The sequence below is a fragment of the Rhinoraja longicauda genome, chromosome 30, assembly GCF_053455715.1.
Source record: "Rhinoraja longicauda isolate Sanriku21f chromosome 30, sRhiLon1.1, whole genome shotgun sequence".
NCBI lineage: Eukaryota > Metazoa > Chordata > Chondrichthyes > Rajiformes > Arhynchobatidae > Rhinoraja > Rhinoraja longicauda.
In genome coordinates this window covers 23573179-23596498 of record NC_135982.1, presented here as the reverse complement: position 1 = coordinate 23596498, position 23320 = coordinate 23573179, and the positions used below count along the sequence as shown (strand labels likewise).

At 39.7% G+C, this 23320-nt stretch overlaps 1 protein-coding gene across 4 annotated transcripts in view; it reads left to right on the top strand.

The window, feature by feature from the left end:
• Positions 1-23320, top strand: part of LOC144608076 (putative oxidoreductase YteT) — a 116362-nt gene that overhangs the window by 23226 nt on the left and 69816 nt on the right. For all 4 annotated transcript variants that reach the window (XM_078425373.1, XM_078425371.1, XM_078425372.1 and 1 more), the window contains 2 exons: positions 2151-2258; positions 22075-22131. In XM_078425373.1, the coding sequence (XP_078281499.1) occupies positions 2151-2258; positions 22075-22131 (165 nt within the window). The remainder of the gene's footprint in view (positions 1-2150; positions 2259-22074; positions 22132-23320) is intronic.

Genomic DNA, 23320 nt, shown 5'->3' with positions numbered 1-23320 from the left:
TTGCAGTTAGTATACCATCTGGAGAAAGATGGTGGAAAAAAACCTGTTTAAGGGATAATAATGTAAATGCTTTCATTCTTCAAAAGCATTTGGAACTCTACAGTAGAATAGCTGGAATCATGAGGGCAATTTTACCTGGCTCCATTTCTTTCTCAGAAAGATAAAAGTTGTTGCCTTGTATTGGTTGGAAAATTAAGCAACATCTCTACTATGAGACTGGCCATGTATGGGGCTTTGCACTGGAATCAAAGCCTGACAGCTTCTCCCCTAGAATAATTTTATCATGTGAATAAAAACAAATGATTGAGGACAAAATCGGATTAACAGCAAGTAGTCTAGTTTGAATCTATATAGAAAAATATTTGCTACCCAGTTTTTTATTAATGACAAATATATTCTGTGTTTTCAGTCAGGAGGTTGATTATGTGTTGTAAGAAGGGAAATACTATACCATGTAATAACAATGCATTGTTCCATTGCTCTGGTAAACTAGACATCTGGAGTCACCTTTCAAACTCTTAATCCCTGTAAATAGGCATAACCCTGGGAGTTACTGTTGTAACTTGGCAGATGCTATTAAATATCTGGCTCTAATCAAAGCTGGTAAAATAGTTTTAAAAAACATACTGGCTTCCTCTTTATCTTGTTTTCTGGTAGTTTGTTGTGTGCCTTGCGAACTATGAACTTGTCTGATGTGTTAGTTGTAGAAATTGCGTCTGCAAAATGTACTGACCAGCTTAGACTAATTATTAATATTTGGGCCAAAACATTGATCAGATGTGGGGTATAAGGGGCAAATTAGTGGGGAAGGAAAGGGAGTTAAGAGGAAGAAGGGAAAAGGAGCTCAACAGGAGTTGGGAAATCTGCAGAAAGAAGCACAGAGACAGAAAGAGGAGAAGAGAATAGTGGCCAAAAAGCAATGGGCGAAATAAATTCAGGTAAGTGGAGGTCAGAAAATTGAAATAACTTGGCAGTGGGAGAGCAAAGGTACTGTGTTCGGTATGACTAGAAAATGCCGGCTCAGAGTTGCTGTAAAATGGAAGGCTGGAGAGGAGTATGCAGACTGAGCCCTAACAGGTAGGTGCAATCATTAAAGGGTTGGAGAAAAGGATTGACAGCTCATATCTAGGTTAGATAAAAAAATGCAGATTGTAGGTGAGGGTGAAACATCGGAAAGAAAGATAGATTTTCCCTGGGAACATGCTCTGTGGCTGTAACTACTAGACCAGTGCAGGTAATGCCTGGCCTGTGACTGTTCCCACTAGTATTTATGGTCAGCTGACTTAACTATGATTGAGATAAAAAGCTATTCACTTAAATTTGAATTAAATGCTTCTTCATCCCCAATTACAATAATTGTGAACTATTATACAAATGAGGTTCAAGATGAAGATTCTGTCATCAGAAGGAAATGGGATTTTTGTGGATCCATTCAGTGAGGTTAGTTTGATAAATAGCTTCCGCTACATTCCACTATATTGGCTGACCAATTTCCCTCCGGGGATGAAAAAGTTTATTGTATCATATCGTATCGTATTCCGTTTAAAATCTCATCCAGAACCTTAATCAAGCCAGGTAGCCTGGCGTCACTTCTTTGCTGACAAGTTGTTCAAGCTATTAGTTACCATGTAAACCTAATGGCATTCCAACTAAGATATGAATAAATACAAACTAAGGCCATTTGGTTTCTCATACCTGCTGCTATATTCTATAAGATCATTGGCTGATCTGGTATTTAACCCCGTAATCCTTGATTTCCTTAATATTTAAAGATCTGTTTTTTCAGACCCTTGAATTTGCACATTATCATCTTAATCTGAAATATTCACCTCATGTGATTAGGCAGCGTTTTTTTTTTATTACCCTTCTCTATTACCTAACATTGGCACAGATGGCGGTGGAGGCCAAGTCATTGGATATTTTTAAGGTGGAGATTGACAGATTCTTGATCAGTAAGGGTGTAAAGGGTTATGGACAGGGGAATGTGGTTGAGAGCGAAAGACAGATCAGCCATGATTGAATGGCAGAGTAGACTCGTTGGGCCCAATGGCCTAATTCTGTTCCGATGAACTATGAACATTTCTGTGGATGTAAACTTCTGGTACAATTTCTCAAATAACTTGGTTGATCTTTTTTCCTCTGTTAACCAGGTAACTGTTGATGATTGTAAGGAAATTGTTGCTGCGTGCACGAAGCATAATGTGATTCTTTCAGTTTGCCATGTCCTGAGATACTCACCAGCAGTTCTAAAAGTAAAGGTACGTTTACTTGAAAGCTGAGCTCAGACTACTTATTCATTATAGCCTGACGTTGTATCAATTTTAAATCGGATGTTCTAATTATTTTTGCCTTTGCTTTCTGCTACAAAATCAGCTATAAGTAATTCAACGTTCACCCATGTTCTAAGGCAGAAGGTCTCAACTTCCGAGTGAAGGTAGAGTAAGCAGGTTTATGTGATGAGTGGGGAGGTGCATGAGTAGCAATCTACCTACTATCACCACAGTTGTAATGGTGAAATGCTTCTGCCAATTTGTACAAGATGTACAGCAGTTTTCACCAGATGAAATGCATTATGTTGCTGAATGAAGAACAAGGTTGACCAGCATACTGGTCTCACTGGGTATTAGAGTCATAGAGTAATACAGTGTGGAAACTGGCCCTTCGACCCAACTTGCCCACACCGGCCAACAATGTCCCAGCTACACTCGTCCCACTTGCCTGCGCTTGGTCCATATCCCTCCGAACCTGTCCAATCCATGTACCTGTTTAACTGTTACTTAAACGATGGGATAGTCCCATCCTCAACTGCCTCCTCTGGCAGCTTGTTCCATACACCCATCACCCTTTGTGTGAAAAAGTTACCCCTCGGATTCCTATGTAATCATTTTCCCTTCACCTTGAACCTATGTCCTCTGGTCCTCGATTCCCCTATTCTGGTCAAGAGACTCTGTGCATATCTACCCGATCTATTCGTCTCATGATTTTGTACACCTCTATAAGATCACCCCTCATGCTCTTGCGCTCCATGGAATAGAGACCCAGCCTACTCAACCTCTCCCTATAGCTCACACCCTCTAGTCCTGGCAACACCGTGTAAATCTTTTCTGAACCCTTTCATGTTTGACAAGATCTTTCCTGTAACATGGTGCCCAGAACTGAACACAATATTCTAAATGTGGTCTCACCAACGTCTTATACAACTGCAACATGACCTCCCAACTTCTATAGTCAATATAGACCAAAGTGCCAAAAGCCTTTTTGACCACCTTATCCACCTGCGACTCGACCTTCAAGGAACCGTGCACCTGTACTCCTCGATCCCTCTGCTCTACAACACCACCCAGAGGCCTCCAATTTACTGTGTAGTTCCTGCCCTTGTTCGACGTTCCAAAATGCAACACCTCGCACTTCTCTGTATTAAATTCCATCAACCATTCCTCCGCCCACCTGGCCAATCGATCCATGTCCTGCAGCAATCTTTCACAAACATCTTTACTGTCTGCAAAACCATTCACTTTTGTATCATCAGCAAACTTGCTAATCTTGCCCTGTATGTTCTCATCCAAATCATTGATGTACATGACAAACAGTAACGGACCCAACACCACAAGTCACAGGCCTCCGGTCCGAGAAGCAACCTTCCACCATCACCCTCTGCTTCCTTACATGGAGCCAATTTGCTATCCATTCAGCTATCTCTCCTTGGATACCACTTTTTAAGAAAGGAGGGAGAGAGAAAACAGGAAATTATAGACCAGTTAGTCTGACATCAGTGGTGGGGAAGATGCTGGAGTCAATTATAAAAGACGAAATTGCGGAGCATTTGGATAACAGTAATAGGATCGTTCCGAGTCAGCATGGATTTACAAAGGGGAAATCATGCTTGACTAATCTTCTGGAATTTTTTGAGGATGTAATTAGGAAAATTGACAGGGGAGAGCCGGTGGATGTGGTGTACCTCGACTTTCATAAAGCCTTCGACAATGTCCCACATAGGAGATTAGTGGACAAAATTAGAGCACATGGTATTGTGGGCAGGGTACTGACATGGATAGGAAATTGGTTGACAGACAGAAAGCAAAGAGTGGGGATAAATGGGTCCCTTTCGGAATGGCAGGCAGTGACTAGTGGGGTACCGCAAGGCTCGGTGCTGGGACGGCAGCTATTTACAATATACATTAATGACTTGGATGAAGGGATTAAAAGTACCATTAGCAAATTTGCAGATGATACAAAGCTGGGTGGTAGTGTGAGCTGTGAGGAAGATGCTATGAGGTTGCAGGGTGACTTGGACAGGTTGTGTGAGTGGGCGGATGCCTGGCAGATGCAGTTTAATGTGGATTAGTGTGAGGTTATCCACTTTGGTGGCAAGAATAAATAGGCAGATTATTATCTGAATGGTGTCAAGTTAGGAAAAGGGGACGTACAACGAGATCTGGGTGTCCTAGTGCATCAGTCACTGAAAGGAAGCATGCAGGTACAGCAGGCAGTGAAGAAAGCCAATGGAATGTTGGCCTTCATAACAAGAGGAGTTGAGTATAGGAGCAAAGAGGTCCTTCTGCAGTTGTATAGGGCCCTAGTGAGACCGCACCTGGAGTACTGTGTGCAGTTTTTGTCTCCAAATTTGAGGAAGGATATTCTTGCTATTGAGGGCGTGCAGCGTGGGGTTTACTAGGTTAATTCCCAGAATGGCGGGACTGTCGTATGTTGAAAGACTGGAGCGGCTAGGCTTATATCCCCTGGAATTTAGAAGGATGAGAGGGGATCTTATCAAAACATATAAGATTATTAAGGGGTTGGACACGTTAGAGGCAGGAAACACGTTCCCAATGTTGGGGGAGTCCAGAACCAGGGGCCACAGTTTAAGAATAAGGGGTAGGCCATTTAGAATGGAGATGAGGAAAAACTTTTTCAGTCAGAGGGTTGTAAATCTGTGGAATTCACTGTCTCAGAAGGTAGTGGAGGCCAATTCTCTGAATGCATTCAAGAGAGAGCTAGATAGAGCACTTAAGGATAGCGGAGTCAGGGGGTATGGGGAGAAGGCAGGAACGGGGTACTGATTGAGAATGATCAGCCATGGTCACATTGAATGGCGGTACTGGCTTGAAGGGCCGAATGGCCTACTCCTGCACCTATTGTCTATTGATCCTATTTCATATTTACTGGCTATAGAGCTTATATTGAAGAAGTTGAGAACCACCTCCTCAACCTAAGCAACCAAGCAACCTCAGAGTTAAAAAGTACATTAATATGTTGAAAGAAGCTTGGGGTCAGGATGATGATTAATAATTACAATCGGATACAGTGCATTCAGAAAGTATTCAGACCCCTTCACTTTTTCCACATTTTGCCTTATTTTAAAATGGATTAAATTAATTTTTTTAATCATCAATCTACACACAATACCCCATAATAAAAAAACAAAAACAGGTGTTTAGAAATTTTTGCAAAGTAATTAAAAAGAAGTAACTGAAATATCACATTTACATATGTATTCAGACCCTTTGCTGTGACACTCAAAATTGAGCTTATGTTCATCCTGTTTCCATTGATTATCCTTGATGTTTCTACAACTTGACTGGAGTCCACCAGTGGTAAATTAAATTGATTGGACACGATTGGGAAAGGCACACACCTGCCTATATAAGGTCCCCCAGTTGACAGTGCAAGTCAAAGCAAAAACCAAGCCATGAAGACGAAGGAATTGTCTGCAGATCTCTGAGACAGGATTGTGTCAAGACACAGATCTGGGGAAGGGTATAAAACAATTTCTGCAGCATTGCAGGTCCCGGAGAGCACAGTGGCCTCCGTCATTCTTAAATGGAAGAACTTTGGAACCACCAGGACTCTTCACAGAGCTGGCCGCCCGGCCAAACTGAGCAATCGGGTATGAAGGGCCTTGGCCAGGGAGGTGACCAGGAACCCGATGGTCACTCTGACAGAGCTCCAGAGTTCCTCTGTGAAGATGGGAGAATTTTCCAGACGGACAACTATATCTGCAGCACTCCACCAATCAGGACTTTATGGTAGAGTGGCCAGACGGAAGCCACTCCTCAGTCAAAGGCACATGACAGCCCGCTTGGAGTTTGCCAAAAAGCACCTAAAGGACTCTCGGACCATGAGAAACAAGATTCTCTGGTCTGATGAAACCAAGATTGAAATCTTTGGCCTGAATGCCAAGCGGCACCGCTCATCACCTGGCCAATACCCCATATCTACGGTGAAGCATGGTGGTGGTAGCATCATGCTGTGGGGATGTTTTTCAGCGGCAGGAACTGGGAGACTAGTCAGGATCGAGGGAAAGATGAACGGAGCAAAGTACAGAGAGATCCTTGATGAAAACCTGCTCCAGAGCGTTCTGGACCTCAGACTGGGGCGGAGGTTCACCTTCCAACAGGACAACGACCCTAACCACACAGCCAAGACAACGCAGGAGTGGCTTTGTGACAAGTCTGCGAATGTCCTTGAGTGGCCCAGCCAGAGCCCGGACTTGAACCCGATCGAACATCTCTGGAGGGACCTGAAAATAACTGCATCGACGCTCCCCATTCAACCTGACAGCTTGAGAGGATCTGCAGAGAAGAATGGGAGAAATTACCCAAATACAGGTGTGCCAAGCTTGTAGCGTCATACCAAGAAGACTTGAGGCTGTAATCGCTGCCAAAGGTACCTCAACAAAGTACTGAGTATTGGGTCTGAATAATTATGTAAATGTGATATTTCAGTTATTTCTTTTTAATTATTTTGCAAAAATTTCTAAACACCTGTTTTCGCTTTTTTATTATGGGGTATTGTGTATAGATTGATGATTTAAAAAAAAAAGAATTTAATCCATTTTAAAATAAGGCTGTAACGTAGCAAAATGTGGAAAAAGTGAAGGGGTCTGAATACTTTCTGAATGCACTGTATACCTCCTTTTGGTTCTTTCCACATCATCACATTTTCTGCACCTCAGCACTTCCTTAAAGCATCTAACTTTATCCAATTGTAATTAACAATCATCATCCTGACCCTGAGCTGCTTTCACAATATTGATGGACCTTTTAACGTTGAGGTTGCTTCGGTTGAGAAGGTGGTTCTCAACTTCTTCAATATAAACTTTATAGCCAACAAATATAAAATATTTTGATTCCCAGTGAGACCAGTATGCTGGTCAACATATGTTAACCTGGTCAACCTTGTTCTTCATTCAGCAACATAAAGCATTTCATTGGGTGAAAACTGCTGTACATCCTGTACAAATTGGCAGAAGCATTTCCACATTAAAACTGTGACTGCACTTTATTGCCTGGGAGATCCCAGAGTCGTGATAGGCAATACTGTATATAAAGTTTATGAACTTTTATTCTTTAAATTGAGTTGGTTGACAACAGCTTCACACATGACATTTGAAAACTTGAAGGTATAGACAACCATCATCTAAGGATCCAAAAGGAGGATTCCATAATAATACATTTTAAAAAAAAATTTTTTATTTTTATTATTATTTTTTTTTCCATGATTCCATGATTCCATGATTCCATGATTCCATGATCTGTAGGAAGTGCTAGCTGAAGAGTTATGACTGTAGTGTTGGAAACAGCAAATTGATAAATTGCATTTTGTATGGAAGCATGATTAGCAATGTTAAGAAGATGAAATGATTTATTTTATTGACTGATTTTAAAGCATGTGCACATCTACATGGTTGCAATTTGTACCTGCATGTTACAGAGCTACTCTGACACTTGGGTGTGCATTTTATGTTCTGTAGCACAGACATTTGTGCATTTGCACAGTAATGTAGAACAGCTGCAGCTTGAGGATGGAGCCAAATTGGCATATGAAATACACGAGACTTTTGCTGCTGGATTAAGAAGCTTGATATTTCACATACATTTAAACTATAAAGTACTGTGATGTTGTGTTGCATAGTTTTATGTAGCTTCCCCTTGGAATTACAGACAGGTAGTTTGGGATTTGCTCAAGGAGAAACCACTTATCTGAATAACAAAAGAAATACTGTTTCTTCAGTCCAAATCTTTTAGCTTAAAAATTGTAGGCAATGTAATTGCTTCCAGCTGTCTTATTACTTTCCCAGAGCACTGAATTTAGCATCAAATGCAGGAAGTGTTTGTTTGAGTGAACTGATGGATAGTTTGAAGATTTTAAAAAACAAATTAGGTAGTGTAAACTAGGAAGGAGTCTGCAATATTTGATAACTGCTGAAATGAACATCACTCCATTTATTACTATGGGAAAATTGTTTCATTATTCGACTTTAATTACTGTAACTGCTAACGTTTCTTATTTCACATGTTGAATTGATATCTGTTTTTCTGTGAGATGGTCTAGTTTACAAAAATCTGTCTACATGAATCCTGAAAGAAAAATTACATTTACATGGTTCCTTTTCATGATCTTAGATCTTCCCAAAGATTTGGAAGTAGTTATGTAGTGTAGTTACAAAATCAACACTATTCAGTGAAACACACCAATCATTTTCTAGCTGGGTCCCACAGAGAAACAAAGGCATAATTACCAGATCCTGGAGCAGAATTGCAATGTATGGCTGGCTCGAAGGGCAGAATGGCCTACTCCTGCACCTATTATCTATTGTACAGCATCGTCTTTGTTTGGTGCTGCTACATGCAACCTCCCCTCTCTTTGTCAAGTGTGCTTTTAAGAGGTACCTTAGTAACAGGTCATTGAAGAGTAACGTATCTAATGAATCATTTCATGTAGGTAAAATCATGTAGGTTTATACACTTTTGAAAAAGCCTAAAGCTAATTTAGGTGCTTGGGCTGAAGTGGTTATAATTACACCATTGTGTTTGCATCTGATAAATGAAGCCTAAATCTAGAGACTGATTCCAGTAAAACTGGAATGAACCAAAGTAATGCTACTTGAAGTAGACAGATATGCCTTGTTTTGGATTTAGGTTTGGCTGTGATTTTACACAATATACACATTGTAAAGGTCAACATGTTGGGAAATGAAGAATCTTCAATTTATTCCAGGTATTATTACCATTACATATTATAAATGTGTTTATTAATAATTGGCAGCAGCAATACAGCGTTGCAAATTTACTTTGTTCCTCTGCTGCTTCTACCCTGCGGAATCGCAGTAGAATAGAAGGTTACAGTTAAGAAGGATGTAATTTTGTCCATTGCATTCATACCACAATTTGTTAGCATTCCTAGTACTAATATTTTCTCCCAATATGACATGCTTCAAGTATTTTTAATTTTCCATTTGAAAAATGTGGTATCTTTATTCCAAATGTTTACAATACTTTGAGAGATCCTTTTAGCCACTTTGCTCGTATTGAGTACCTCAAGTTTGTCTCCATTACTGTAGTCAGTCATCCTGTGCAAAGACGTAATGAATCTTTAGCACCTAGATTATAAAACAGTATAGAACACAGAACTGTGCCAAACATGATGCCAAGATAAACTAATCTCATCTGCCTGCACATGATCAATATCCCTCCATTCCCTGCACATCCATGTGCCTATCTAAATCCCACTTAAAAACCACTGTAATATCAGCCTCCACCAACACCCATGACAGCATGTTCCAGGCCCCCACCACTCTCTGTGTAGGGGGAAAAACCTGTTCCTTGCCTCCTTTAAAGGTTGCTCCTCTCACCTTAAACCAATGCCCTCTAGTCTTTGATATTTCCATCCTGGGTAAAAAGTCCTGACTGTCCATCCTATCTTTACCTCTCATAATTTTATATTATTCTATCAGGGCTTCCCTCAACTTCCAGCGTTCCAGAGAAAACAATCCAAGTTTGTCCAACCTCTCCCTTGCAGCTAATACCCTCTATTCCAGGCAGCATTCTGGTACACCTCTTCTGCACCCTCTCCAAAGACACCACTACTTCCTGTAATGGGACGACCAGAACTGCACACAATAGTAATTTACAGTTGATGATTTATGATTGATAGATTTCAGGAAATCAGCATTTGAATCACATGGCCTCACTTCAGTGAGATTGGACTTTATTTACATAATTTAGGTTACTTGACATTGGACAGAATTGCAGAACTGCCAGTTTAGACTCTCGGGTATGATTCATGAGCAAGCCAGGAGCTGCAAGAAGTACTCGGTCCAATTGGATCTTTGCCACCAATCCTAGTCTAAATATAATTGCACCATGGCTCTCAGAAACCAATTCACCAAGCCCTGAAACAATTTCTCTCCATTAAACTATCTGCATTTTGAAAGCCAACTGAGAAGTATATTTTACCACTGTGAAATTACTGAATACTAATCAATAGAAAATTTACAATAATATAGCACCTTTCAATAAGAACCTGAAGTTGGAGATAATTTGGTCCCTTGAGCCCACTTTGCCATTCAATAACATTATGGCTGCTCTGGTCTTGGCAGCAACACCACTTGCCTAGTCTCTCCCATATTCCCATATTTCCAGTCGCTCCCATATCCCCATGATTCTCATGTAGTTTAAAGGTTTGTTAATCTCCATTTTGAATATATTTCTAATAGTTCTGCTTTCATGGCAATCTGGTGTATAGTATTCCAAAGGTTCATGATCTTCTGCGAGGAACAATTCCTCCCATGTCGGTCAGTTACCCTCGTATTCTAAAACTATGCCCTCATTCAAGATCTTCTCTCATTTGTCTGCACTCTAATGAGTTTAGGCCCAAATGGCTTAGCTTTTCTTCATATATCAACCTCTTCGCCTCAAGAATCAAATCTAGTGATTCTGTACTACTTCCAAAGCAAGTACATGTTTCCTTAAATGTGTAGACCAGGAATGTATGCAATATTCCAGGTTCTGTTTCACCAGTGCCTAGTAATGTTGCTTTAAAATCTCTCTTACACTCTGTACCCTTTGCAATAAAGACTGACGTTCAACTAGTCCTCTTATTTACCTGATATCTACACGCTAATGTTTTGTCATTCATGTACTAGCACCCATGATACCGATGTACTTAAACTTTTTAAAGACAAACACTGTTTAAATTATAGTTTCTATTTTCATTCAGTGAATAACCTTGCATTTTATCATATTATATTTTATCTGCCAACTTCTTGCTCACTTGCTTAACCTATCTGTGACCCTTTGAAAGCTCATAGTAACCTCCCCCAACTTACTAACCTACTTAGATTCAAGGATGAGCTCAAACCTACATGAAAAAAAAAGTGCGACATCGGAACTGAATCTTGGGAGTGTCCGGCATGTAACCACTCGAAGTTGAGAAGAAGCATTCAGGCAGGTCTTGAGAAATTTAAGTCTATACATTGCGAACGTTGAAGCCCTTCAAATGTCATATCTACCCTGCAAGGCCAATCTTTAAAAGAGTCTATGGTTGCACCCATTGGACTCGTCAGTCACTCCAGTCCCCACAAAAACAGGCCATTCTCAATCCTGAGGACTTCCTCAGAAGGAGAAACTAATTACCATTAACAAGTCATTTATTCATTCTTTCTTAAATATTTCTGATACTGATAGAGAGCTAAGAGAGATAATATGTACACACTTTACTCTTTTGCTGTAAAATTTCCACACTGATTTTACAAATGTTATCGGTTATTACAATCTCTGTAGAAACACTAGCTGTATAAGGATTAGAAGCAGTTTTTTCACAAGAATCACTTTTATGATTTGTCAACAAAGGTGGGATTGGCAGTCATGAATCAGGGTAATTTGATAAAGCAAAAAACTTTTTCAACAGGACAATTTTAACAATCAATTATATGTTTGCACATGTAATTTCCCATATAATTTCCATAATTTCAATTTGCTCAGTCTTCCTTGGCATTAGTCAACCATGCTTTCTATCTAGTAGAGAATTATGTAAGTGATAGTGGTAGTAAGATGCAGATCCTGATGACTGCGACAGTGTTCTTGTTTCTGTCTGGTTGACTGTATTACTGCTATAACCCAGATCAATCAGTCAATATCAGGTGAACAGAAACAAGAGTAATTGCCAATTGAAAAAACGGGAATGGAAATTAGAGTTGATTAATATGCATCCTCTATTTAATCCTTCCTCTGCTGAATAAACAAGTGAAAGAAGTTTGACCGTAAACAGTACAAATTAATTGTTGCACTCCCGCTGCTGTCCCAGTTAAGATCACCTAACTGAAAGGAGACCAGGGATTGAGGATGACCATAAGTGACTTCCGAGTATGATGAGACGTTTCCCTACCCACTAAGTCAGAAGGAATGCTAATAAAAGGAGATTTTAAATTTTAGTAGAAACTAAAATTCAGTTAGAGGGAGTTCACCTTGAGGACAAGTTAATACTGCAGATTTCCTGGTGGAACAAGCCTCCTCATTAATTCATCAAACTGCTTTTTATAATTCAGAAACAAATTGCTCAGTATCCAAAGTGATCAGATTATTAGTCTAGTGTTTCTTTTTATCGTTTTCATTCTTTTGAATGTATCTCTGTGCATTAAATATTTGTTGTACTGAACCCAATGTAATTAGCACAGAATAAGGTAGGGCATCTTGAAGCCAGCCACGGCATGAGCTGCTCTTTTTCAGACCGCTTTGAGAACACTCAAGAAACAAATAAAAACCTACAGTGTGCGTAGAAGCTTGTTGCTGTTCAGGATCATCCATCTGGTAAATGCAATCCTTGGCAGGAATTTGAATGAGATTATACAGTGGCTTTAAATATGATGCCATTACTGGCAAAGGTTATAAGAGTTTGTTTCAGATTTACAGGGTACCTTATAGAATTACAGTCTCCTTACTCTGGGTACCACAACAAATAACACCTTTTGCAGCCATTTTGTTTGCTGTCTATTCAATAAAATATTTATTTCTACCAATCGTACACCTCCTCAATTTTTTGCCAGGATATTTCAAACATGCCTCAAGGCAAACCTACTTTCCATCATTGGACAATTGAAAACAGTGAAATTCTACTTTAAATGGATTCTTCAACATTCGGTGTATTAGCTACTTTTATTCTTTCTCGTTCATATATTCATTGAGCTTTTCCTTAGGTAGAATTATGCTATCTTCAGCTACTACATGTGGTATTCCATAAAATGACTACTCACTCGGTATGGAAATTAAGAAATTGTTGTCTTATTTACGCCATCCCGTAATCAAGGTTGACATTACAGTGACAGCACTCAGAAATTCTAGCACTGTTGCAATCATAAGTTTAACCAAAAAACAAGAAAAGATACGAGAACAGTGCAGCATAGGAACAGGCCTTTCAACCTACAGTGTTTGTGACGATCATGATGTTAAATTAAATGGATTCCTTCTGCCTGCATGTGAGCCATACGTTTCCATTATCTGAACATTCATAAGCCTTTCTAAAAGCACTTTAAATGCCACTATTATATTTGCATCAACCATCACCGCTGGCAGCCAATTCTAAGCATCTACCACTCCGTGCGTAAAAAGAAATTGCCCCACACATCTCCTTTACATTTTGCCCTTCTGACCTTAAAACTATATTCTCTAGTATTTGACATTCCCACCCTAGGGAGAAGACTCTTGATTGTCTACCTAATCTGTGGCTCTCATAATTTAAAATGTTTAATTGTCATATGTACTGAAAATGGAACACTGAAATTCTTACTTCTGTCAGGTCTCCCCTCAGCCTCCGAACGTCCAGAGAAAACAATCCATATTTGTCCAATTTCTCTGTATAGCTAATACCATCTAATCCTGGACAGCATTCTTCTGTCCTCCAAAGCCTCCACATCCTTCCTAATCATAATTCACCTCTGTTGTCTCCTCAAAAAACTCAAATCAACTTCATAAGGCATGACTTGTCTTGGACAAACTATGCTGACTGCCTCATTAGTTCATTCTCACGAGTCAAGTGTTTAACTGTCAAATCTATTGAAAATTGAATTCTTACATGCAGCAGCAGCACAACAGGTCCGTAAACACAGTATTCATAAAATAAACAACAAATTTCAATAAATTAAAAACAAAGCCATATTAGTGCAAAACAAAAGCCCGAAGTCCCTAGTACAACCAAGAGTTCCTAAAGCGACAACACAGTTTGTAGTTCTGTAAAAGCTATTCCTATGTATCCTCTCCACTAGCTCTCCTACCACTTATGTGAGGCTCACCAATCTATGGTTGCCTGAATTATTCTTATTTCTCTTTTTAAGCAAAGGAACAACATTGGCTACTCTCTTGATCTCTGGGACATTGCTGGTGGTTAGAGAGGATACAAAGATCTTTGTCGAGGCTCTAGCAATCTCTTCTTTTGCCTTTCTCGATAAACTGGGATTGATCTCATCAGGCCCTGGGGGCTTATCCATTTAATGTTTTCAAGAGACCAAACACCACCTCCTCTTTGTGCTCTAGTGGTTAAACATATTAGTATGCACAACACTGATCCCACTATTCTCCTTGTCCTTCTACCGATGCAAAGTATTTGTTTAGTATCTCACTTACATCCTTTGGCTCCAAGCAGAAATTCCCTCTATTGAGTGGTTCGACCCTCTCCCTAGTTACCCTCTTGTTTTTAATACATATAGAAAAAGTCTTGGGATTCTCATTAATTCTATTTGCAAGGACATTTCATGGCCCCTTCTGGTCTTCCCAATTCCCTGCTTAAATTCTTTCCTGCTTTCTTTATATTCCTCAAAAGCCATGACTAATTTCAACCTCCTTGACCTTAAATATACATCCTTTTTTATTTTTGACCAAATTTACCTCTTCTCTCGTCATCACGTTCCCTATGATGCTAACCTTGTCCCTTCTCCTTACGAGAATATGCCGGTCCTCAACTCTGATGTGAAAATCTTTGGGATATTTATGTATGATAAGATTCTTTCCAAAGAATGTGCACTGATTTAAATTGTCAATCCCCATGGCATTGGTTTGTTCTCACACTCCAAAAGCAAAACAAAACTGCAGATGCTGGAAATCTGAAATGAAAGCAGAATGTTGGAAACATTCAGCAGCTCAAGCAGCTTCTAGGAGAGAGAAACAGTTTCAGTTTGATGTCTGCTCATCATAAATACACTAGAAATAATTTGAAGAGTAGTGGGAAGCACGGAGAGAACAAAGGGAATGTTTGTGATGGGGTGGAGACTAAGAAAGACTGAAAGACACGTGGTCGATGATACTGACTGGTGGCGGGGGGGGGGGGGGGGAGATTTTTCTATCCTGGATGGTCACTTTGGAGGACATGTAAACAGAAGAAGGGAAATGCAAAGGGAAGAAGAGAGAAATAAAAATATAATGTATCTGAAAACCAAAACACTGGAAAACAAAAGTTCTCTCACACCTCCTGGTGGTGGGCTCATGAATAGCATGTCTGAAAGTCGCCCTCTGCTATTCATTTAGTGTAAGATGGAGCATAACATGGTGCTTTGGAAACATTGCCTCTAGGAAAGGGAGTGAAGAATACATCCATATTCTTGCTGCTTTGGTGAACACTATGGTCCATAAATTATTGTGAGGATTCCCATAGTATTCTATACTTGGGGGAGGGGGGGGGGCTACCACAGCACTATCAAGTAACATGATGGAATATGGTATGCTTTCACATCTGATTTATCTTTTAAGGTGTATATATTTTTGGATTGGAAATTATGTTGCTTTGTGCAATATCTTATAATCAAGCACTTCAATGTTTAAAGTTAACCCAGCGTGGACATTGTCCAGTATGTTGGTTCCCATTTGCTCCTAACTGCTGAAGATACTGCAGCACAGGGCATGCTTTCACTGTCCCTAGTGGCTAACAAGTGAAAGTTACAAGGACTGGTATGAAGGTGAACAGCAACTAGTGTGATAGATGTTGATGGCTTTGTTGTATAATATCAGTGGATAATTTGGTATCTGAGATGGAAACAGATCAAGAAAGGGGAGAGAGGTGTCAGAAATGGTCCACATGAATTTGAGAGGAAGATGGAAGTATGCAGTGATTGATGAAATTTATGATTTATTCACAAAATGCTGGAGTAACTCAGCAGGTCAGGCAGCATCTCGGGAGAGAAAGAATGGGTGACGTTTTGGGTCGAGACCCTTCTTCATGGTCTGCATGGGTGCAGGAGGCAGCACCAATACAGTCATCACGTAGCGGAGAAGAGGATGGTGGTGGAGCCTAATTGGCATTCTCTTGATGCTATGTCCAACATTTCTTTGTTAATTACTGCAAGTAAAATACATTAGGTTATCATTCATCTTGTTGCATATGCAGGTCAGTGTCCAGATTAACTACTGTGTTGCCAATAACATTGTGTCACTGAGGTCCTCTAAACCTTTAGAACTATCAATGAAATGTTTTTGACTTGTTCCATTTTCTGGCCATAGCCTTTGGAGTTTTTTGCTTGAACTCTTTAATTTTGTTCTGAACTAAATGAAGTTGTGCTAATTTCATTCTAATATGCAGTGCTTCCTTGTGTTTGCAGTAAATGTGAGATTGTTGCTATAATTAGATAAGGATAATTTATTTCCAAATTATGTAAAATATGCAGCAGTTATAATAATAATACATTTAAATTTTTTTTTTTTATCAGTTATCAGGAACTGAAACAGAAAAGAACATAAAATGTAGCACATATTGAACTGAGATAAAGGGGTACATGTTCTCAATGTAAACTTTAAACAGTGTTTTGGAATCAGCAAATATTTTGCATAATCCATTTATATGTTAAATTATCAAACAGCCTTGCTATTGGCTTCATACTGCAGATAAATACGAAAAAAACATGTGATACTGATCACATCCTCAGGATTTCCAAGGGGAGGTAACAGAAAATTAATTATTTATAGACAATAGGTGCAGGAGGAGTCCATTCGGCCCTTCGAGCCAGCACCGCCATTCAATGTGATCATGGCTGATCATTCTCAATCAGTACCCCGTTCCTGCCTTCTCCCCATACCCCCTGACTCTGCTATCCTTAAGAGCTCTATCTAGCTCTCTCTTGAATGCATTCAGAGAATTGGCCTCCACTGCCTTCTGAGGTAGAGAATTCCATAGATTCACAACTCTCTGACTGAAAAAGTTTTTCCTCATCTCAGTTCTAAATGGCCTACCCCTTATTCTTAAACTGTGGCCCCTTGTTCTGGACTCCCCCAACATTGGGAACATGTTTATAAAATATACTCGCTGTTACATGACAATTACATAGTATGGCTATGGCAAGTATATCTTGCAAGACCTCAACATTATAATTGAGATTAATAGGTAGGTAATATTTTCTTTTGAAATGGTGTTGGTTCAGGCTAGGATACAGAAAAATTTAGTTTGATGAGACTTTTAAGGATACGTGGATGGTGGTGCAGCAATTAAATTATTCTAATACATAATGCAGGGATCTGGACAATAAGCCCAAACATGCAAATATAAAATCCAACAAGACAGCTGTGGAATTCAAATTCAGTTGATAATATGGAATTCAAAATAAAAGAAATATTAGTTCTGATGACCATAACACTAGCTTGTTGTAAAAACCACCTGGTTCACTCATGTCCTGGCCAAGTCTGGTCTGTGTAGGAAGGAACTGCAGATGCTGGTTTACACTGAAGATAGACATAAAATGCTGGAGTAACTCAGTGGGACAGGCAGCATCTCTGGAGAGAAGGAATGGGTAACGTTTTGGCTCTGAAGAAGGGTCTCGACCCAAAACATCACCCATTCCTCTCCAGAGATGCTGCCTGTCCCACTGAGTTACTCCAGCATTTCAGGTCTGGTCTGTGGTGGATCTGGTGTCATATAATATGGTTGACTCTTGAATGCTCCCTAAATTCGTCTAGCAGGACGATTAATTGTATCACAAGGGTCACATTGAAATAATGAAAGAATAAAACCAGATCTGGACATCAAATTCAGGCATAGTAAAATTGCTCAGCTCAGTAGACACAAAGTTCTACTCGTATGGGGACGTTTCGTGAAATTGGGAGAGCTGTTTCACAGTCTAGCCAATAGCCAATGTGATTGTCGTCACAATATTATACACGGCAACATGCCAGACGTCTTCTGGGAACATCATGTACCACTGTTCGACAGAGCCATCAGAAGGGCAGCACAGCTGACGAGCTCAGGGAGTCCTCAGCATTGACTCCAGACCACATGAAGACTGGCATCAATTCAAACATGGGCATCGAAAGCAACTCCAAATTACCTTCAGCATTCACAATTGGCTAATGAAATTTTGCTCTTTGTATTGATCAACACTTGAACAAAGACCAAAAGTAGCAAATGCACAGCTCATACTCTGGATGGGAGTCTGCAAAATTCCTCCATCCGGAGTATAAAGGCAGATAAGGGTACACTAAAGTCCTCTCATTCTGGCATGCAAATGGGATGGGGTGGGGGGGGAGGGGGACTTCATCCAAACTCTGGATGAATGAACTGCACCAATCACATTACACTGTGGCTGCAAAAGCAGGTTGGGTGTTCTGTCGTACTGAAGTCCCAGAGACTTTATCAATATACATTTCAAGAGTATGATGGAATGTTCTCCACTTGCTTGGATCCAACTGTCCTGAAAATGCCGTATTGCATTCTAGATAAAATAGCTAATTTGATTGGTACCGCAACAACCACCCTAAAAGTTCATTTCATCCACCAGTGTGCCCAATCTGGAAAATACCATACAGTTACTTGCCTGGGCTACTTCATTAGCACTTACTAAACATGTGGCATCTAAAGTCAAGAAGGGCAAGGGCCTAGTTACCTGTAAACTCAGTATCTATGTTTCCTTCCAAGATACACACCATCCTGACTTGGAAATATATCACTGTCTCTTCATCATCATTGGAGCTAAATCCTGAACTTCCCACCAAGAAATATTGCGAGAATTCCTTTGTGAGAGGAACTGCAGCATTTTGAAGAAGGTGGCTCACTACCACTTCTCGAGGGCAACTATTGACCTTGCGAGCAACATCCAGATTCACAAAAATGAACAATTAAAACATAAGACTTGGAATAAGATAGAGTTTGGTTTAATAACTCTTCTCTAAATTGAAATCTTAGAAGATGCAGAAGATTCCCATGATGCACAATGGAAAGAAATGCATTATTTACATACTTTTGAAGATGTTGAGACCGTACCTGGATAAAATCTTTTCAAAATAAGTGGGATGTGTTCCTGTTCTAAAAGTGCTATGTAAATGAAATTTGTTATCAAGGTCAGGAACCAACCCTGCAACTTTCCTAGTCTGAGTGGCTACTCTTGCACTGGGCATTATATTTTCACTCTAAACTATCAAATGGGCTTTACTCAATTTAACTAAAAGACGGGAGAAATTTTATGAAACCCAAAAATAGATGTGTTGGACTCATTTTTGCACAATCCTATATATAGGTTGGATCATTCATTTTTAAATAGCTATTAGAATGTTTTTATTTATCATATTATTAATAACAGATTCTTGCTAGGGATAAACATGCGAAGCAACATTGACTGAGCAATTGAATAGCTAGAACAGCTAATCTCAGTAAGGCTTGATAATAGGGTGAGACAGTCAATCAGTCCAATCAATCTGTCATCAAAACTAGGCTGGCCATAGATTTCACAGACCTTTGTTTACTATCTTGTGACTCCCAACTTCCTGGAGCTATGGTGTGTTATTCTCTATGTTGATGCTGGATTCTTGGACCTGGGCTATCTTGCTCTTCACGTTGCTGCTCCTAGATCTACCAAACTGGGGTACAAGGCAAACTCGGAGAAATAGGAATAGGGGAAGGTATGAACTGAAGGCCAAAACAAGTTGACATTTTAGAACAAGTATGACCATTTGAGGCAGGGAAGCAAGCCTGGCTGGTGATTGGATGGTCTAAATCAGAGGAAAGGAAGTGTATGAAGTTTTTGAAAATGAAGAATTTAAGAAGAATCCTTGGATACACAACAAACTGCAGATGCTGGAATCTTGAGCAAAACACAAAGTGCTGTAGGAACTCAGCAGGTCAGGAGGGAATGGATAATCAGTTTGAAGAAGGGTCCCAACCTGAAACGTCATCTGTCCATTCCCTCCACAGATGCTATCTGACCCACTGAGTTCCTCCATCTCTTTGTGTTTTGTAAGAAGTGTCCTTGCAGTTTTGAACAATTTGAAGTTTAGTCATATTGTTCCACTGGGCTCCTGATAGATCTGACATTTATTGGCTGGTACGGGTCTGTCAATGCCAGGAATGAAAAGCTGGTTAAATTCATAAGTTCATAAGTTCATAAGTCATAGGAACACAATTAGACCATTTGGCCTATTGAGTCTACGCTATTCAATCATGACTAATTTATCTTTCCCTTTTGTACCCCATTCTCCTACCTTGTCCCCATAACATTTGACACCCTTATTAATCAAGAACCTGTCTATCTCTGGTTTAAAAATACCCACGGCTTTCTGTGGCCATGGATTCCACAGATTCACCACCCTGTGGCTAAAATATTTCTTCCTCATCTCCTTGCTAAAGATAGGTCCTTTTATCTGGAGGCTGTGCCCTCAGGTCCTAGACTCTCCCACAAGTGGAAACATCCTCTCCACATCTACTCTGGCCTTCCATCACAGTGAGGAGGGACTGGAGGAGACTCACTGTCATGGATGTTTCTTTTGTTTGGTGTTAGTTTATGATTGTATGTGTTATTGCATTTTTATTGATTATTCTTATTGGTCTTATTGTTGAACTGCGGGTAATGTTTCATTTCACTACACATTTATGTGTATGTGACAAATAAACGACTATTGACTATTGACCTTTCACTGTTCGATATTTCAATGAGATTTCCCCCCCCCCCCCCATATCTTTCTAAACTCCAGCGAGTACAGGCGCAATGCCTTCAAATGCTTCTCCTACGTCAATCCAATCATCCCCGGGATCATTCTTGAAAACTTCCTCTGGACCCTCTCCAATGCCAGCACATCTCTCCTCAGATATGGGGTTCCAATCTGTTCACAATACTCCAAATGGCCAGCGCCTTATAAAGCCTCAGCATTCCATGTGTAGGAAGGAACTGCCGACGCTGGTTTAAATCGAAGATAGACACCTTTCAAGGGTCTCGACCCGAAACATCACCCATTCCTTACCTCAGCATTACATCCCTGCTTTTATATTCTAGTTAATGCTAACATTACATTTGCCTTCCTTACTACCGATTCAACCTGCAAAATAACCTTTTGGGAATCTGCACCAGCACTCCCAAGCACCTTTGCACCTCCAATTTCTGAATTCTCTCCCCATTTAGAAAATTGTCTACACCTTTATTCCTACTACCGCATGAACGCACACTTTGCCACACTCTGTATTCCATCTGCCATTTTTTTGCCCACTCTCCCAACATGTCCAAGTCCTTCTACGGACTCCGTTTCCTCGAGACTACTTGGCCATACACCTATTTTCACATGGTCATAAACCTGGTCACAAAGCCATCAATTCTATTTTTCATGTGCACCCTTGCATCAAAACAACAGATTACAATCTGGTTGGTCTTCCTTAACACGATATACATGCTTTTTGAGAACATTCATTTCACCTTTTGTGGAAAGTCCCTTTGCTTACAGCAGTTATTTTCATAATCTGTTGGTGTTGTAAGTGAAGTGTTATGTATTTTGACAGTGCAAGTAATTTTAGTTAATTTGATTGTTTACATTTCTCTTGATATTTGTGGTTATGAAGAGTTAAAAATAATGCATAAGAGATTTAAATAATAAATAGTAATTTCATTTTGAGCAAATCTGCAAAATAAAATGTAATGGCGGACAGAAAGCCCCGAAGGTTGCTTTTCGTGTTTCAGTTCTCTGTGTGCTAAACCAGGCTATTTCCTGTGAAAGCCCAGTGCACATTTGAGTGACAAGATTATTTCTGGGTAGTCTGTTCAGTGTCTGAATTTTTAACTCTGCCCACAAAACCGCCCTCTTGCTTTTTAAAGTGGAATTTTCCATCATGTTCACAACACAGCAAATAAATAAAGAAAGAAGGTTGGGATCTGACTTAGATGTCAGCACTGATGTGGGGGGGGGGGGGGGTCATGAGCTGTGATGTGGGGGCTTACGTAAGTTTTAGAGTCGAATTTGTATGCTGAGGTTTGATAGGATGTTGGTGCAAATGATTTCAGTGGAAACGTGGTTGCTGATTGCAAGATGCAAATCCACTGAATGATGTCATGGTTTATTTCTGCAGGAGCTGCTGAGCCAGGGAGTGATGGGAGAAGTGGTCCACATCCAACATCTGGAACCTGTGAGTATTACTTGGTTCTTCATGAAAGGCTTTTATTTCCTTCATCAGTTAAAGGGACAGCAAGTCTTACTGAATTTAGAAGCTGCTGAAGTTATTTCTTTATCAGAAATCTAAAAGCACAACAGGTTTTTAACTAATTAACTTTAAAGCAGAGCTACCGTTAGAAAGCATTTAAAAAAGACTTTCCTGACAGATACCAGAATTTTAATTGGAGGTCTGAAAAGTGACTTAAAAAAACACTGTCTCTTCCTTTTATCTTTATCTCTTGCTGTGATTTTTCTTTTCTCCCAGCTCCAATGTGCTTCTCCTGTACGTTTCACCCTAGAATCAGTTTTGTTTTGTGGCATTACTCTGTCTGTAGCACTGTGCATGGAGATGGTGGCAAGAGCTGGACAGCATAAATGAAGCAGATGTGTGTCTGCATCTGAACAATTGGCTGCTAGTCATCTTGGTTGCAAACAGTTTGATATCTTTGTTAGAAGAAGCATGTGCACAGCAGTGTCACAAATATTTTAAATTTATCCGACCCCTTAACGGGGCAATATCTGAATCAAATACTTAAAAGAATTCCTGGTATTTTATTTTATATTTTCTTTAAGATATGGTCCAAATGGTTTTGAAAGTGATTTGTTTCAATAAGGACCAGTATTGGTTGGATGTTTTTTGTGTGATTCTGAATACTGTACGTTTTGTTATTCTACAAGAGTATTACTTAGTCATTTGCAACAGGTTCTTTTCTACTGGGTAATAATCAAATTTCTATTCCACTCCACTAAATTATCTAAGTAAATAAAGCTCATCACATCTGGGTTGGCGTTGGGATGTATCTGCATGGATTTCCTGCTCCTAAATGAGCTTCAGTGTTCCTTTCTGGTGTATGTCTTTCCTGTGATCTACACTTTGCTCCTGACACTCAAGGTATGATTGAGCGGTGTCTCAATATTAATTACACAGCATTTACAGTGGAAGAAAAATAGCGCCTGACCATTGTGAAAGTAAAATTGTTCTGTTTCCCAGAAATTTTATATTCTTATTCAGGCTGTCAACACCAGGACAATACTTTCATGAGAGGATTTCCATTTCCATTTTAATTTCAAAGTACTGAATTATATTGATCTTTCTGAAATCAAATAGCAGAATGATTTTTTCATGAACAGATTTATGCAAGGTATTTTAGCTGATTGTGTGT